This window comes from Branchiostoma floridae, chromosome 4 (assembly GCF_000003815.2).
Source record: "Branchiostoma floridae strain S238N-H82 chromosome 4, Bfl_VNyyK, whole genome shotgun sequence".
NCBI classification, from domain to species: Eukaryota; Metazoa; Chordata; class Leptocardii; order Amphioxiformes; family Branchiostomatidae; genus Branchiostoma; species Branchiostoma floridae.
The window spans coordinates 13730845-13749563 of NC_049982.1; the positions used below are offsets into that span (position 1 = coordinate 13730845).

Consider the following 18719-nt stretch of genomic DNA (forward strand, 5'->3'; position numbering starts at 1 on the left):
ATGAGGAACTTATTTGCATAATTTATCGAAAAATTGCAAAACCGCTTTATGATTGATAATGGGAATTTTATAATTGTGACATGTGTACGTTATTCAATAATGAACAACACCATGCATAAATTATGTTAATGTGTTAGTCAATTGCATGAAATTTACGAAAGCTCTCAATTTTCATGGAGGTATGAGGTCGCCGAACTCTAGTTTTGTATGTAACCTTAACCTTACATTTGCGTTGGGATGTTTTTCTATTCCCTTTGCGCGAAACTAGGCAAGACTGTGGTCTGCCTGAGAATACAACTATTGTTGAACCTCACAGTGACAAAAACAATGTCAGCCATCTCTGGAAATGTTTTATTTAATTAAGTGAAATGTAGAGAATACACAACAGTGCAAAGGAGAACACCCTCCCACACTGCCCCAGTGACTCCACATTCAAACATGGGTGGTTTGGTGGTTGGTCTATATACAGCAAAATTGAGTACTGTCAAAGTATTAACCACAAGCCAGGCCAGGCAAAGTAAATAATTTGCTCAACAGAATAGCTCTACTATGGTATATAGAAAACATTACACATGGTGCAATTGATTTTGTCTGTTGCACAGATAACTTTCATTGAGTCCCAGTAAAGGAAAAAGTTGGTGCCAGGTTTTGACCTACCGGTAGCGGTTAATTGGTTCCAAGAAAACAGTTGGCATGCTTGCCTTCATACTGTGATGAAAAATATCCAATGAACAAATCATTTATTTTGCAGGGCCCAACAGAACTAGTGATACAAACTTCACAATGCAGGCAAAGCACAATAGTCAATACATCAACATCAGCACTGCAAATGCAGGCAACCAGACCTTAGAACAGCATACTAGGAACAGCAGCTGTGTTCTATAAACTTGGCTAACCTTCCCTGTTATCTAGGGCCATCAATTAAGTTTATTGACTTCTTGATTTCTACTTAGTATGTTCTCTATCACATGATACTATGTCATACAGGTGAAAGCCTTTTAAGCAATGTCAGACTGGAAGCTCTGGCTAACAGTGCCACCTGACCACCCATGTACATCTATCACGCTCAACTTGCCTGAGAAATTTTCCCACCTAAGAAATTTGTACTGGAAATGCCAGTCATCATATCTTGCCTCTTTCTCTTCATAGAGAACATTTACATTATTTGCACTTTATAACATCTGAACAGAAGCATTCTGGCACAGCCCTGTAGTGGAACACTGCATCCATCTCATACACGCTCAAGTATTTTTGGACTCAAAAAAATCTCAACCCTAAAATTTGTGAAGAACTAGTATGCTCACAAAAGAATTAGAACGAAAAATATTTCCCCTTGTACTGGAAAATCAACTCAACAGTTAGCACTGACTGAACAAAACGTACTGCCGTACATTTTTAACTAACTGTACCACAGATCTCATTCACCCTTCTTCAGATAAACAGATGCCCCAATCCTTTCCCAATGTTAAGCAGCATTGCATGTAGTTACATCTCCTTCATACCACTACAGGTGCTCAGAGCAGATCACATGGAAACCACACCTGTTGTGCAGATCAATTATATGAACTATGCAGTGTCAAACTGAAGGTGGGCTTCAACACCTTTGAATTTACTTGAGCTTTTTTCAACAGTTCTGCCCTGGTAGGTGGTCTTCACCTTCTGATCTCTCTGCAGCAGGTCACCTGTAGTTCTGGTAACATATCGACTTAGCAGTGTCTTCCAGCAACATTACCGTTATATTTGGCTCTGTACTTCAACATTTACATATTCTTTATATTCTAGTAAAATAGTATCTTTGGGGGACACCATCCATAGGTGTGGACAAAGCACAGATAAAGAAGATGGCCTTACTTCACTGGTTGATGAGAAGGATCACAGTCACTATTGGCACCCAGGTCATGTGCACCTTACTGAACACTTTTCAAATTTCATCAATCGGGTAGCAACCAAACATTTAGCACTGTTTGTGTGGAAGGTCAAATTTTTCTCCAGGATTTATTTGACGCATGAAAATTTGGTATTGACCACTTCAATTTAGACATCTCTCCTGATCATCAACCAATTGGTGAAGACCTTGACCCAAAGGGATGAGAACAGCACAGATTCGCTGCAGTTCTTGAACATGTACACTATAATAACTATATCAATGCACGTATGGTACTCATTTGTCATCCCACAACACAGTAAACCTGAATCAACTCTTCATAGTTTAACATGGTTAGTTCTGTGGAAGTGAACAAACATTTCTCAAGCTTAGGTCAGCATTTTTCTCTAATGAACTTTTTTTTTTTTACACTGACTTTACACACCTGACCTAGCGTGTACTGTGGGACTATATCATGAAACAGCAGTGATATGTCTCTACTAGTAAGCAGAACACAGGTTACAATTGGCCAGTTTCTTCTGTTCCAGGCATACAATGACAGGCATACAACGACAGGCAAACAATGACATACGTGGCCAAACGAATGGGTTTCTCTATAGTACTACTACTAAATTTGTGAGAAATTAACGTTTTCATCTGGAGTTATAGATTGATCTATTGATTTTTTTGGAGTTTTCCTATACTACTTTGGGGTACTAGGACAAAGATTCGTATAGCACCAGAGGCCAACTACATGCATTGCTGAACATCTTAGAGAAACCCATGTTTATTCTACCACATCTTTGTATGCCTGTCTTGGACCAATACCATTGAAACCAAAACATAATGTTCTTACATCAGCTGCCCTTTTTTTCTTGCTTTTTTTTATACATGGTACATCCATATACATATATATATTTCCATCATACAACATCTTCCCAATTAAGGCAACAAAAGTTGACCCTTGGCCTTGAATTGGTGCACTCACGACCCAAGTACAGCTCTCCCTCAGCCAAGATTGACAGCACTGTTGCTTTGTTGTCTTCACAAGTCTTGTACATCATTACTTGTCCTGGCCTTCAGCAAACGTAACATCATCAAGCATTACACTGCCACACTATAAAGAACAACTGCACCAGGAAATGCATCATTTTAACAGAAAATTCTTTCTATTCTTTCTTGACAGCTTTTCAAATATCAGTGGCATCCTTACAATCACTGTTACATGCACATGTTGACCTGTAGCACACTAAAGTAGCCATTTGGTTACCAATTCTCTACTGGTTAGGGAGAAGGTACATAGACACCAGCACAAGTTGATGTTTCAGCACAGAAGACCAGGACAATTCTGTCATAAGTACATAAATTTTACACTTTGGCCCCCTCATAAACAGGTTTATCAATCAAGTTGAGGGCAACAGTATGCTGTGGGTCATGTGATGTGTAGCCAATCATGGGCCAGGTCCCCTCACTCCTTGATGCGGCCACCATCACCCTCGCTGACGAAGCGCTTGCGGGCCCTGAGAGAAAATATCAACAGGTGAATGCTGACTTTTGGCCCATTGAATAACAATGAAAGGTGGAATGGTACATAATTGGTTTTCTCCCCTTTTTTTTATCAAAATAAAAGGCATAAGAAGCTCACAGTCTGGAATAACATGCACACACACACACAAGAATGTGTCAAACTGTTAACTGCAGTATCAGTGACACCCTAAAAAGGAACCAGTATGGAGAACTGCTGACCTGATGGGCACCTTGGCCTTGGTGCGACTGTTGATGACTCCCTGCTTGAAGCACTCCTCAGAGAACCTCTCCAGGATTGTGTGGGCATTGGGCACATCAAGAACTATGTCAGGCATGGACTCAAACACACGGTCAAAGCCCTGCGAAGGAAGAACATGCACACCATGAAACAACAACAACTGGTTGTCCACAGACATTCTTAAACTTAGCTCAATTTAAAGCAAACCCCACCCTTTCTACTGCTTTTCATTGAAAAGTTAATTGTCTTAGGTGAACTGAGAAGTGTTGCTCTTTTGAGTATCACATCCTAATCTCATTTATTTATTTATTTAGGGTTACCCCTAATCTCATTACTCTATGAACACTTGACAATCACTTCAAGACACAACTGTTCAACAAAACACTGTGTGGCTTGACATATCAACTGAGATACTCCTTTTCATCCCTATCTTATCACCAGTAGATAGCTATTTCAAACTTTTGTAAGCTATCACAAATGGCAGCATCAATGGCAACAATTGGAAAACCTACTCACCCTGTCCATCTGGTCCACGGTAAGAATGATTGCATCAGCGAGAGACTTAAGCAGCATGAGGATTGCAGTGCCCACCTGTTCCGACCCTGCCTCCAGCACAGTCACCACGGCCTGGAGGAAAACATTCATTTCATTTCAATGTACCAGACCAATCTACAGAATTTTGTCCGTCACTCTCATTGTTTTGGAGACAATTTTGTTGATTTTAGTTGTTTTAACAATTTTATCATTTTGCTTGCACATCACTACTGCCCTCCGTAGTCATGTCTGTTATTCTTCAGCATATTTAAGACCATACTCGCATGAGCATGGATACATGTATCATTTCCAACAGTTTGATTACAAATTAGTTGTTATGGTGTTGTGCACCACGGGCATGATTCTAATACAACACTGACAAACAATCCAGCATGAAATTGGATGAACTCCATGTCCATTACATAACAGTGGTGCCCCACCTCATAGACGAGCTCATGGTGGAAGTGTGGCACCTCCAGCTCCACCAGACAGCGGGTGGCCTCCTGGATGTCCCGGGAGGACAGGTACTCCCTCAGGAGCATGTCATCTACAGGCACAACCACAGATGAAAACAACTTTATTTGGAATGTTTATTTACAGGCAAAACATTATTCATCTACAGGTGAAAACACTAATGAAAATAACCTCAAACATCCATATCTGTACTGTTGTAGAACTGGATTTAACAACATCTCACATTTTTTTTGTTAATACTGCACTTTCATGGTCAAAATTTTTTTGGAAAGCCATTCCTGTTCCTGCACAAACCTCTCACCTAGAAACATGCTTGACTTTCCATGTCACTAATGGAAGTCTCAAAGTCTCAATGACTCTCAAGTCAGTATAGATGACAGGTAACGAAACCCAGTTGTCAGTCAAGTAATGTACTATAACATTTGAATACAAGTACAAATTCTGTGGATACCAAAAATGTCACTAAGAAAACAATATGTAACCAAACATCAATCCCTTGAGAGCATTTGGTAGCTCCCAACACACTTTCCATTACTGCACTCCACTGTTAGGTAACCAACATTACTTAACAAAACTTATGACCCCCAACTAGCACACATCGTCCCCAAAAGGTTGCTTAAACTGACATGAAGGCCTACATTAATGTTTGCTTGACCATCCTTTCCTGAACTTGAAAAACCACAGCACACACATGCCACCTACTAACCTTTTTGATGAGGTATTTGACAGGTCGCTGGCCACCACCCACGCCCCAAACATTGTCAAGGCGAACCATCCCATGTTTCATACTCAGCAGCACATGGGCACGGTCCAGTGCCGCCCTGTGATGGAAACAAGCTTCTTTTTAATAGTTTTCTGTTTTGTCATCTCTTCTAACACATTCTTGAGTGCTAAACTAAATTACAAAAACATAGGGGAAACATTGTTTGTTGCAGCCTATCAATCTACAATTTTTGCAACTTGGCCAGATACCTTACAGTCCCTTTAACAGGGCAATCAACAGTTCCATAACAGTCTGATAACGTTACAGCATGACTTCTGTCCTTTCCAACACAAACAAAGCTCTTAAGGCACAACAGCAGCCTGATGCTAAGTACTGCCTCCTTTCCATCTTTTTTAAAACTGTTTTTTCTTTCAACATCTTGGTAAGAAAATAATTTGTAGAAGAAAAGTGGCAAAGTCTGCCATTTGGGCGACACTCACTGAACACCTTGAGGGAGGGTCGCATCAGTATTACTGGAACAAAAGACAACAGAAAATATTCAAGTACATGAAATCACTGCAACACAGCCTGCGGTATTTTTTTTAAACGAAATTCATAGTAATACACTGAACAGAGCAGACCGTTGCAAAAAGTTTATATTTGATCATCAATAGGGAGACTTCGGAAGTAAAGATGATCCACAATTCAATGACTTATTTGAAACTGACATTTAATCATCAAAAGGTGAGGAATTGATTTTTTTCTTAACTTTCAATCGTAAGTTTTTTTTCACAATTCGGTCTCAAATTGATAAATGGCTTTATAAGTTGTTGTTTTTTTGGGGGGGGGGGGGGGGGGAGAAGAAGGCAAAAACAAAGCATCAGCCCGATGTTGCCCCTTGCTTGGATTTCCACTCAACACTCACATCATCTGTTCCGAAAGCCTTGACCCTTCACTGGAAGACAAAAACGGAACGGACTGAACATGACATGCTATGCCCACAGAAAGGAAGAGGGGGAGGGGTTACAGATGGAAACCAAATCACTCCACACTTTTTATTCACTTGAAGGACGGTAACTTTAACACTGAGAAGAGTTAAAGACAGACTTATAATGCATGATTTTGGGTATTTTAGGACCCAAACTCACACACTTCGATATGGGAATGTGATGTGTGAAGTGGGGCTGCATGGCACCAGCAAGATGTACAGCGTAGGCACCCTGTACTCCATGCCATCTAAAGATAGGTTAAACTGCATTGCAGCAGTATCTTGGTAGGACTGGTTTGTCATTAACATATGTATGGTTAGCACACAGAATGATCACAATGAAGGGTCAGGACAGTAAGGCAAACATAACACTGTTAGTTACAACTGACAAGCACAAAGCAGCCACTCCTCCATTAATTTAGTGACAAGGACACGTACCTGGTTTGCGTGGATTCACCACTTCCCTTGTAGTCAGTGACATACTTGGGAGGAAGCACGTCATCTGCTACAGCCCTGGCAATGAAGGACCCCACCACCTGTGTGTGCAAGTCAGAAACATTCAACTGTTTGGTGCACCACCTAGCAGCATCTAAAGAAACTGCATTGTACCAGGGTAAGCTGGTAATGGTATCATATAGGCAACATTCATGTTTAACATTTCTATGGCATTACCATCCATTCCATAACATACCAGCTTTGAAGGTACAAAGGGACGGGTGCAAACATGACCATTGCATAGTTCTGAGTTTGCAGCGACATAACTCACATGTGGAGCATCAGGAGTGTCCAGGGTCAGGTCCGCCAGGTCATCCAGGATGGAGTCGAAGGCAGTGGCCATCTCCTGCTGGTTCAGGATATTCCCGTACAGGTCCGAGATCAACCGCGACGTCATCTCACGGTGAGAGTCGTGCTTGTCAAGGGCCATGCTCACAGCGTGAGTCGCAATCTGAGGTAGAGGGATTGGCTGGTGTTAACCCTTTTCCAGAAAACTTTCTGAACATCTCGGTTTATGTAAGACAGCATCAACTGTACACATGCTACCTTTATAAAAGAGCAGACTCTGCATCAAGAATGTGCCCCAGAAAGACCTCCCACACAATAGCCATGGTAACATCTTATGTCTGAAGATACTGGAACTAACAGGGCTTCCTCAGCACCAGGAAATTAGGTTATTAACACAGGTGGTATGGAGAACCCACTCAATAATTACATCTCCTGAGGAACCATTCTTCTGGGACTCGTGCCTGAGATGCACATAAAGGCTATTACATATGTAGCCTCCTTGTTCCTGCACTTCTTTTTAATGCCAGGTCAGTACCTTTCTTGTTTGTGGTACAATGCCAGCTTTACAATAGAACTTTATGTAACAAACCCAAAGGGGCAACTTAATGAACAGGAGCATCATCATTTTTAGAGCTGTTCCGAGAAGTCTTGAATCATTTTCCTGGAACAGCCATGACCTAACGTTCATGTTACCTCAATGAAGGTTAGACGGGATCCTTTTTAAAAGTTACTCAAGCGCATGGATAACTTATTTTTTCTAGGTTGAGAAATCTTGCAAATCCTGTAAAACATTCACACTGTAGCAGAAACACTGAAAATAGGTCTGACTGGTCATCACCTCATGCTTCTTGTGCCCAAGGTTCAGCTCACCAAGTGTCACCTGCAAGGGAAAAGAGGATGTAGGGATTACACAAAGGGGAATCACAAGCTTCTTCTGTCTGAACAAAACATCACTTGCACTACTGTACAAGGACCTGAAATTGTGGTTTGCAGGACATAACAAATTTGACAACCCAGGCTCTCTTCCACATGCTGCCAATACCTTAAGATCTGGGCAGCCATGCATCTTGTCATACAACAGCTTTTTGACAGACTTTATCTAAAAAAAAATCAGCATTTTCCTAATCTATTGTGGTCTAACGAATTTTCTCCCCATCTTGACTAACTTGTAAGTGCATAAAGCCCATGCAGCCTTGCTTACGTAATGTAGCTTAATGGCTCTTTAGCAAGGAAAGCCAATACTTACTGCAACTTCATTTGTGTCTCCATGTTCAAAGTACTCCTGAATCACAGGCTTGATGGTCTTCTCCACTTCCTCTGGCGTCAACTCCGGAGCAATGGTCTCCAGTTCATAGTTACCCTGAAGGGAAAATCGTCCCTATTAACAACTTCAAATGTACTACTCCATCAAGTGGTTACTACTGCAGCTTCTCCACTGCCTAACCCCTAACCAATAGAAATCGGTAGCTAATCAGCTACTTCAGTGTGCTGAAGGTTAGTGGTAGAGGCTGTTGAGAGATGGGTGATGGCAGTGTAGCATGAAGGATGTTCCCTCTTCCTATAACATGGTAGTCTGGTTGCTGATTTTCTTCTTATACTTCTACAAGGTGTAGAGTACTTTTAGCATGAACATCTAGCAGCAGGGAAATTCACTACTGCGATTCTACTATAACCAACAGGGTGCCTGCCTCACTGTAAATACTGACCTGAGCATCTGAGTCGTAGTTGGGATCCTTCTCATCAATGACCCCATCAATGTCCAGCTCACAGCCAGGCTTCCCCCAAACACCCTTGCCTCCAGCTCCACCTGCATTGTACAAAAGATCATCAGTAAATTACAAACACATGTAAATGATACACAATCAATCTTTGGTGGTCAAAAATGGTATTATCAAGAGACAACAATGCATTATACATCGTACATACATACATGCATCAGTTATGGCTATTATAAAATCTATTTGAAAATAGTACATCTCTTTATACATCTGCACTATGCATACCTTAGCATAAGTAATACTTTAACATCAGTATCTATACCCCTGTTGTTGTCGAGGTGTGTGATATTGACAATATGAACACCTGTATAATTCTTGTACTTTGTAAACCCTACATGAAGGGCAATCAAACTTTCCTTTGATGTACAAGTCATATAATTTATAAACACTTTTGTTTTTTTTAGATTCTGAAATAAAGCACATGTGAGAGACAGCTATTTGATGGTCAAACCAAAGCTGCAACTGTGCTTTACTTTAATACTTAATGCAACCACAACTACCAATGTGTATCTGTGGAAAGCCTCATGTGGTAAAACCCTGCAATCCAACCCACTTCAATTTATCAGAAGTGAGCTTACTGCAGACTGAGTGGGGCTAATGGGGTTGCCTAGCAAATAAGACATTCTGAACTCAAGACATTTACTTAGCCTAGAAAGCTTAAAGTTATAGTTTCACCGGAACATGCTGTGGGTCTTAGGCCAACAGTGGCTTCTGATGTTTGGTCTCCAAACCATTAGCCAACTCAGGAAAGGGTGAATAAACATCCCCCACTGCTGAACAGTTCTCAGAAACTAAAAACGACTTGAAGTTGTCATGTCAAACTTTTATTGTAGACAGGGTAATTTATAACATAAAGTAAGATCTACTTTGTACTTTGTACCTATGAATGGCAACTTTGTTTTGAATCATGCATTCAGTTTACTTTAACTTAGTTGTTAGAATTGATATGCCATTTGATTGTATCATTTCATTAGTTAGCAAGTCCATTGGTTTTCCTTATTTTCTTGCATATCTATAATGGTAAGTAAAAACATCAAGCACCTAAATATACCAAAAAATTGTGGCGTGTGTGTGTGTGTGTGCATGCGCACGCGTGCATGTGTTCTGATAAAGGTTTATCCTATTCATTCCCACTTGGTTGACCTATGGTGGTCAAATATACTGCAGTTTCCATAATGGGGTGATAAATCATGATGATCGTCGATAAACCATGATGATCACCAAACACCTCAAACCAGCCTAATGTGACATGGGAAGGAAGGGAAAGAAATGTCCCCAACAAATGTCACCTGTCAGATAGATAAATCTAGTCATGAAAATAGCTAGGCTCAAATATTTACGATTTCTTATAAAGCTTCTGTGCGACCCGACCTCAGTATGACTCTAGATGGCACTGGGTGTTGTAAACATGGTGTTACGTGACTCCATGGGTCAGGTCATATGATCAGACACACCCCATAGACATAAACTGGTCTCTAGAGCTGTTTACACAACACATAACATTGTAGTCCTGTACCAGTTTTACAAACGTTTCAACTGAGCTGATAGAAAAGTACATTTTCAGATCATATGGCATTTCATGCACATCATTCTGATTCTTACATACAGGTTATTATTAAAAACATGTGAATGTTTGGTATGACAATGAATTTAATGGACTACACTTCAAGAAAATCTGTTAATTGTTGGAAACATTTCTTGATTCGACTTAATACGGCATTGTTAAATTTATTGAGGTTGGTCTGAAGGACATGTTTTCAGTTTGCTTACTGCTACCTTATAAAGTCAACAACTGGGCTTACAATGGATTTTGTGGCTACAAAAACGTGCTTTGACATAATTGATGATTCTGAAATGCTGCATTGTCTGCTTTGCTTTTTAAATGGGACACTAGTTCACAAGTTGGCTAGCCTGACTAGATTCTAAAATGCTCCTATCAGCCAGCCCTCCAGTCATTAACCCCAGCCAGCGACTAAAAAGTTGGCATGCTATTGCAAGATCCTGACGTCTCAAAAACTAGGAACCTGCTCCCCCCTCCACATTGGAACCATCCAGCCACCCAGTTTCAATTGAGTCACAACAACAACATTCTGGGTCATACATGTAGGTAGTCTGCACCATACTCCTTTCCCCTACATGAAGTACAGTAGAAATTGGTCATACATATCTTCTACTTCTAGATACACACACAGCTTTTCTGGCCAACTACTCAATGTTATGGCCTCTTTTCTCAATGTCTGTTATGATCTTATTTTCAACCAGGAAGGGAATCTGGTGGAGACTAGAGGTCATACAGAAGTCACTGATCAAAACAACAGCACCATGTGACTGCCCTACCACATGTCCCCAGTGCAATAATAGGGCTGTTAAGTGTCATGAGGGCAGATGGGTTTCTCCATAAATAAATTTCAAAAATATTGGTTATTTTTTACAGCTACAGCCTATCAAATTTATGGCAGTGTTATTTCTATCTTGATATTATCATTTTCTTTAGAAACCTACGCAATTTTCCGGAGTCCTTTATAAAAAACATGATTAGGAACATCAAACCTCCACAGCCAAATAAATCAATTCACCCTAGATCACCCTGGAATGTATACCCGGGGGTTCAAATGCCACCTGTCTCAAACCTTTCACATGCAATAATGTTATGTTTTTCTTGTTTGCCCAAGATTAGTGTGAATCTCCATAGCTTGATTCAAACGATTCAAACTCACTTGCATGGGCCGCTGCCAAAATTTGAACAACAATTCTTCAAGACTTCAACCAAACTGTCAGGCTGCCCGGTTCTTTTGCATGAATCTGCAAATAAAGTTATCGATGCAATATGCATTAATGTCACGTATTTTTCGTGACAAAGTTGAGTTTCCTCGGTTTGTCATGATGTAAATAAAAGACAACCATATTGTCCTCTGTCCTGGCCCTCCCTACTTCCGGCAATAGGGAAAGAAAGACCACATGTAACAGCTGTTTACAGCAGCAGAGAAAAACAGCTGCTGCAATGCCTGTGATCATTTATCAACCTGAAGACTTTCATCAGACACAGGGGACATCTGAACTCATGCCCGTAGCCAGGATTTCGGTTGGGGGGGTTCTTTTTAGTAAATGTGGGACCATCGAGCGCCGCAGGCGCGAGACTCACGCCGAAGGCGTGAGGTACCTAGGGGGGTCCGGGGGCATGCTCCCCCGGAAAAAATGAAATTTTGACCCTCTGAAACGCCGTTTCCTGCATTTTGACCGTCAAAAATCGCTTGCGAAGTTTAATGGAATTTCTATTAAAGGACAAGGCTTTGAGGCCAACTCCCTCAACATATTTTCACCATGTCCGACACCAAAGGCGTGAGTCGTCGCAATGGAGGTCCGGGGAAATTTTGAAATCTGGACCCTCTGAAAAGCCATTTCCTGCACTTTCTGGGGCAAATTTTACTACGATTGGCTGAAATGTCTATCAAGGAAAAATGCAAATCAGTCATGCCTTTGAAAAAAAATCTTGGACATGAAAAAGTGGACCTTCGATCCTGAAAAAGCGGACCTTTTGAGCGAGTGGGGGGGGTTCTTCCGAACCCCCCGAACCCCCCCTGGCTACGGGCATGCGTTCGCAACAGCTGAGGGCAGTACAAAAATCATCAAGGTCTTCTTGGAAGCATTCACCAAAGTGAAACCTTTATGTCAAATACAATTCTGCATTTAGATAACAACTTCATGTACCATACTAATCAACAGGGTTTCTTGCAAAATAGTGTTTTAAAAATGCAGCCCTATACAATGTTGAACTTGTATAAACTAAAAGGATAAGATACTTTTATCACATAATGTACATGCAAACTGAGCTATTTTTAATGTGACATCATCGCATCCTGGATATGCTAATGACATGTTCAGGCTTTATCAGCTGAAATCTCCACAGTACTCCTGGAGGGCATGCTGGTTGATGAATCCAATACTCAAGGAGAATATATGCCATGACGCACATCCAAAGGCAGTTTCACATATATCTATGGGACATGGTCCCCGCATCGTCATTAAAACTATACGTAAATTCACACTAAAATCATTTCAGTGTAAGCTGACCAGCAGGTTAAATTATACTTAATACCACCTTGACAGTACAAGTGTTTGATATGTCAACTTAGCTTCCAAACTAATTTTTTCAGTTGAACTTGACCTCTTCACAATTCACCTATGTGTGTTTTATCCACTGGGTGAGTATGAAATTTTATTGTTTCAAGTCATTGATGTTTCAAGTCTCTCCTAGGTACTTGTTGAATGTTGGGCTTACCTGCTCATTTTCCCATGGTGTGTCAACAAGAGAGCTAACAACTGTAATAGTCCAGCAGGCCTACCTAACCTATATTGTTTGGGCTATGTATGCATCAGACCTACAACAATATTCACTTGTTCACCATGGTGCATGGCACACTTGTGCAGGGTTCTTGGCAGGTACCTACATTCTGTTGACTGTCTGGACTCCATCCTGACTGCTCTGTCAACAAAAACATTACCTATAGGCCAAGGACAAACCCATTTGCATTAAGTACACAACTTCAGAAGGATACAAAGAGGCCACTATTTTTCTAACCAACTTGGCTGCAGTAAAAACATGTGCATATGCCAACTGAAATTAAAGCTCGGAGTAAGTATCATATCAGGAAAGACCTTTTATGAGGTTGTAATATTAACATCAACTTTATTAGAAACGTAAACATAAGTGCTATTGCTTCTTTGTAAATAAACAAAAACACAAGTACATGTTATCATGTGCCATCTGGAATTTCTCCATCTCCAAGTCTGAATTCTTCAAGTGTCATCAGCTGGATATATGCCATCCTTTCAGAATACCTGGGGTGTCAGGAACACAGGATACTTGCCTGACCACAATCCACAGTTTTGTCCAAGGGATGTTTCTTCAACTACAGCATTGTGCAAATTACTATAACAATTTCCAAGAATTATGTCCTTTTTCTGTCTAGGGTTTTAACCTTTTATGCTGTCTTGCTTATATTGGCAGAAAAGCTATTTTCCCCATTTCTTATGGAACAGCAGCCAAACAACACATGACCTACTTTTCTAACTTTAATATTCATGAACTGTGACAAGTGTTAGCCAGACAGAAAAAAGTCACTGACCTCCTGTAAACTACTTCCTTGAACATGTAATTTGAAGATGAGACATGTTACAAAGTTGGCAAGAAATCTGATACATAAAAAAGATGCCATATTTGTATATTGCTTTGTTGTTGTTTTTTTACACAAAAACTTTCAATGATTACTTTTAAATACCCATAGATCTATTTCTATCCAAAGTATTATTTAAAAAGTGTTTCACATGATGTAAGTAGGTCTGTTCTGACATTGGCCTGAATTGCTATATTTGTCAAATGTCCTTCATCTTAATTCTTGATACCCTTGGTCATGGCTGTGCACCAGTCCTGGACTCTAACCACCTTATCAGATTTGTACTGTTGCCCTGGAGGGCATGCATGAACAGATAATAATACCATTAGACATGCCCATGACCCAGTTGAATATTGATGAGCTCAAGTCAAACCAACAAGTATCAATGAATGAAAAGAAACAAAAGTAGACATATCACTACAAGTTATAGTATGTACAGAAATCTATCAGGGGCAGAACAGCCATCTTGTAGTAAAAAAAGGTCTTAATCTTTTGTATATCATTGTTGGATGTCCATCGTCACTTCGATGATGACATCATCGTATATCATTATCAAGCATAAAAAACACAATATGAACTCAGCTATTCTGACAAGACCCATTTTTCATGTCAGTTGGCAAATGGCTTGTTGGCCTCCACCTAGAAAAAGTATTGGGAAAACAATTTGGTGACCAATTCTGCCACAGGATTCAGACCCCTGGGAGATCCAATGTAATTTACCTGCATTTCAGACAGACAGTAAACCTTGTCATGAACATTTGCAGTGAATGTAATTATACAAACATGATCAGTCCAGCATGTTTACCAATAGTTCTTTTGTTATATGTTACAGTGAGGTTCCCAAGTCTCTGCTGTCCTCTCTGCAAGCAACTCAGGAGCCTGGATTCGATTCTCTGGAGCATGGAGACTGTTTCTACTTGCCTCTTGTGTTTTTCTGGTTCCCACATTGGGGATCAAACCCAGCCTTGGCCATGAGAGTGGCAAACTAGAATTGAATCAGTGGGTTTCAAGTGCCACCAACTGACCAGTGCAATGGGTCTGGACCTTTTGGCCTAGCGGTTTACGGCATTGGTTTGTGGACTTGCTTTGATTCCCGGGAGCCAGGAGACTGGTTCTGCTTGCCTCTTTTGTTTCAATTTTTTTCTTAAACTAAAGATCCACAATCCATGCATTTCATGACATACACTCTATCATTAGAATATGTTTAACCACGAAAGTTTCCAGCTCAGTTATTCTTCTTTTTTTGTTGTTGTTGCAAAAACTGCAAAACTTGTCTACTGGGTCCTGTCTCCAAAGCAGGTTAATCCATTCTATAGCTACAGACACCTTTTAAAGCTTTATGCATGGTCAAAACAAGTCTTGGCATCAGTTACCCTTCTAGGCCTGCCCTGAAAAGCTCTGTCCATTTTTAGTGCAGATCAGGTGTCCAACATAGCCATTGAGCTGTAGAACCACCCATACAAAACAACTCTTTTGTTCAATTGGTTTAGGGTGGAACTGCACACAACTCATGGGGTCAAAGAGTAAAAACTGAATGGGGCATTGGACTTCAAACCACAGGCTGGCATTATGCAGGTATATTTTGGGAGATTCAAATTTACTCTTTATATATTTCTTAACAATTATTGACAATTGTGAAAACGTCTTCACAGAACATCATCCTGTTTACATTGAACTACCGGTAGAAGTAGTGAATTGAATGTTACAAACAGCATATCATAAGGCCTTCATTCAGAATATCATTGTTACAAACATGGCCACATGTTCAGACCTATCAGCACATCTCTGACAAATCACGTCTCACAAAAGACAGGATCTGCTGACTTGACTATTGTCTTCTTTGCCAGCTTTCCATTGAATCAGTGAGCACTAAAGGAAGGGGTCAGTTCTTTCATCACAAAAGCTATTTGTGTGGTGCTATGATGTCAAATCTTTGTAGGTAAGACTATGCTTATACATTTTGAACATTTTCTTAGCATTTCTTGTTATCATTTTTTAGCAGATAATGAAATTTTTTATACTGTCATGATCCTGCCAGGTGTGTCAAAAAGTCAAATGCTCACTGACATTTACTGAACACACTGGTAGTGGTAGCTTTATGCTTGAAAACAATCAACATTGCTATGGCTAACAAGCCCTCATGTACATGATGCTGAGGGCTTGAATGCAAAAAAAGGACAATTTTCTAACTTACTAGCTTGTCAACTTGTATGAAATAAATAAAGTTCAATTGCTTAAATTTATAACATCAGAAGGTGGGCTAATAATATCCAGCTCGCTTTTCCATAGATCTGCAGCAATGTGACAATGCTCAAAAGTATCCTCAACAACATTCATACTCATAGTTTTAAATCAATCAGAAAAGCTTTTGAAATGTAGAAAATACCATGTTTTAAAGTATTTACTAATTTTAGCAGAAGACATTAGATTGTCATCTTTTCTTTAGAGTCACTAAAATCAAAACCACTCAGAGGGTAATCACTGTACATGCTGTAAACAAGGAAACTAGCAAACTTCACAAACTATAAATACTTCACTATTTGTATGTGGTTGACAACGTAACATTAACAATTAACATAGTTGTGGTTGAATTGCGAGGCTAATGTAAAAGTGAGGATGATGTCTGGGGGCAAGTGACGTGTTTTGATGCAGCCTGGAGGCAAATTCCCCCACTCAACACAAGTGTGGCATTAGGGCGCCACGTGGTCAGGGACTTGGGCTTGTTTGGCAACAAAGTCCATCAGTTTGTGCACAGTCAGCTGAGTTGAGGAAACCCCGCAGACGATAGTAGAAAAACAACAGCTTAGCACATAACGACTTTTTGTTACAGCAGTGCTAGGAAATTTGACGATGCCTTCGCACAATACCGTCCGGGACAAGAGCAAAGGCATTTAAATGTACGACTTCGTGTTTGCATGTCAATACATGTACCGCCTGCATGCTGAGCAAAAGCGCGCTCAGCCCACCGCGTGGCGTGAAAAACATCCAGCCCTGTCTGGACATGACACCACATTCTCTAAGCGCATACATTCCAAAAACAACAACAATATACCACAGCTGACGCAAGTTTGTCAGCAGCCAACCTTTAGACAGACTTTCTTGTTCTGTCAGCTGCACGTATTATTGTTTACCTTTCTTGGGGAGCCCCCGTCCGTAGGATGTGCGGGACTTGCGGTCGTATCGCGGCTTGGATCGACTCAGTTGGCTGACATTCACGCCGTTGGTCAATGGCAGCTGCTGGTCTTCCTTGCTAGGGCTTCTCTTCGCCCTGCGCTTGGCCTTCAGCTTCGGTCGGAGGTCGTTGAGGTTGGGAGAGGCGGCGGGAGAGTCGGAGAAATTCCCATCCACCTCCCCTTCGACCTCGCCATTTTGTTGGAAAACTTCCACTTCAGGTGAGAGGACGTCCCCGCTTGCCATCGTTGTTGTTGCGTTTCTGAAGGCTAACAGGCAGAAGACTGTGGCAAAACACGGCTATCTAGCTTTTCTGGGGAAAGTGACGAACTAAGGAAGATTGAACAGAAGAAAAGAGATGGCGTGAGGACAGATACTACGGAGACAATATAGAAACACGACTTCAACCTGGAAAATTTTAGCTGATGTTTGTGGCATCAACTCCGCCCCCTCACGTGACATTTTTAACATCTTTCTATTGGCCAATTTGTATTACGACATGTGGACTATAAACCAATAGGAGTCCTTTATTTCTGGTAGCCAATCAGAGATTCTATTTAAGTCACGTGAAATATGACGTCCACAGTCCTCTGTTTACAAAAGAAATAGGTAAACATAGATGACCACATGTTTTCACAAAGGGGGCGGTTTTATTCGTATGCTGTGTTGTTGTTGTTATTGTTGGCTTCTGATGAGAAAATCTAAGTTGGTACACGCAACAATGAAAGAGGCAAGCATCAGTTGGTGTTCATTGTCAACCAACATTTTCAATTGGTCAACGTTACGTTTTATTTTGAAAATCGCCCTATGAAACCTGAAATAATGTTCTGATGTCATGGAGTCCTTGGAGCTATCGGTCAATGACCTGCAAATACCAGCCTAATCTCGATGTTCTTTATTCCGTCCCAGGGAAATCCTCCTGTCCTTGTTTTGGTTTGATAAAGATAATTTTGAAACCTCCATAGTTTGATAGCGTTTTTTTTCTCCCGGGCTATTGCTTTTCCTCAGATGCTTGGCGTTTCTGCAGTGTGTGTTAAAGTTATTGTTTTCATATTTTTAGTAACGTTAACGTTAAAACGTCAACATTTATTAAGATCATTGACTAATCAATGCTACAATTGAAGAATTACAGGTACGGTTATAGCCTTACATCAGATCTTGGCAGGACATAAAACAAATTGCAAGGAAAGTTTAAAAGTGAGGAAGCCCAATTCCGTGAGAGAGTGCACGTACGTCATCCAGTTCCAGCATAATACTACAACTGGATGTCACATCACGCCACATTGTATCATGTACAATTGTCGTGCAATAAAGTTCTCTATTTGGGTATTCCTTGTGATTGTACAGTGGCGAGAAAACTGCACATTAGGTGGTCTTAAGAACTTAACCTACGTGTTTGACGACGGTTACTGACTCTTGTTCACCATCAGGAAACAAGGCGCCACTGATGATGTGCAACTTATCACGTATCCTCAACTACTATTC

At 40.6% G+C, this 18719-nt stretch overlaps 1 protein-coding gene across 1 annotated transcript; it reads right to left on the reverse strand.

The window, feature by feature from the left end:
* Window positions 1-333: 333 nt before the first annotated feature.
* Window positions 334-17686, reverse strand: LOC118413027 (programmed cell death protein 4-like). The gene is made up of 13 exons (XM_035816156.1): window positions 17195-17686; window positions 8818-8918; window positions 8358-8471; window positions 7950-7991; window positions 7095-7274; window positions 6767-6864; window positions 6266-6295; window positions 5841-5873; window positions 5340-5458; window positions 4604-4710; window positions 4146-4256; window positions 3611-3750; window positions 334-3384 (listed from the first exon to the last, which is right to left on the reverse strand). The coding sequence occupies exons 1-13, from the start codon at window positions 17478-17480 to the stop codon at window positions 3333-3335; spliced, it is 1413 nt and encodes a 470-aa protein (XP_035672049.1). The 5' UTR covers window positions 17481-17686; the 3' UTR covers window positions 334-3332.
* Window positions 17687-18719: the final 1033 nt, after the last annotated feature.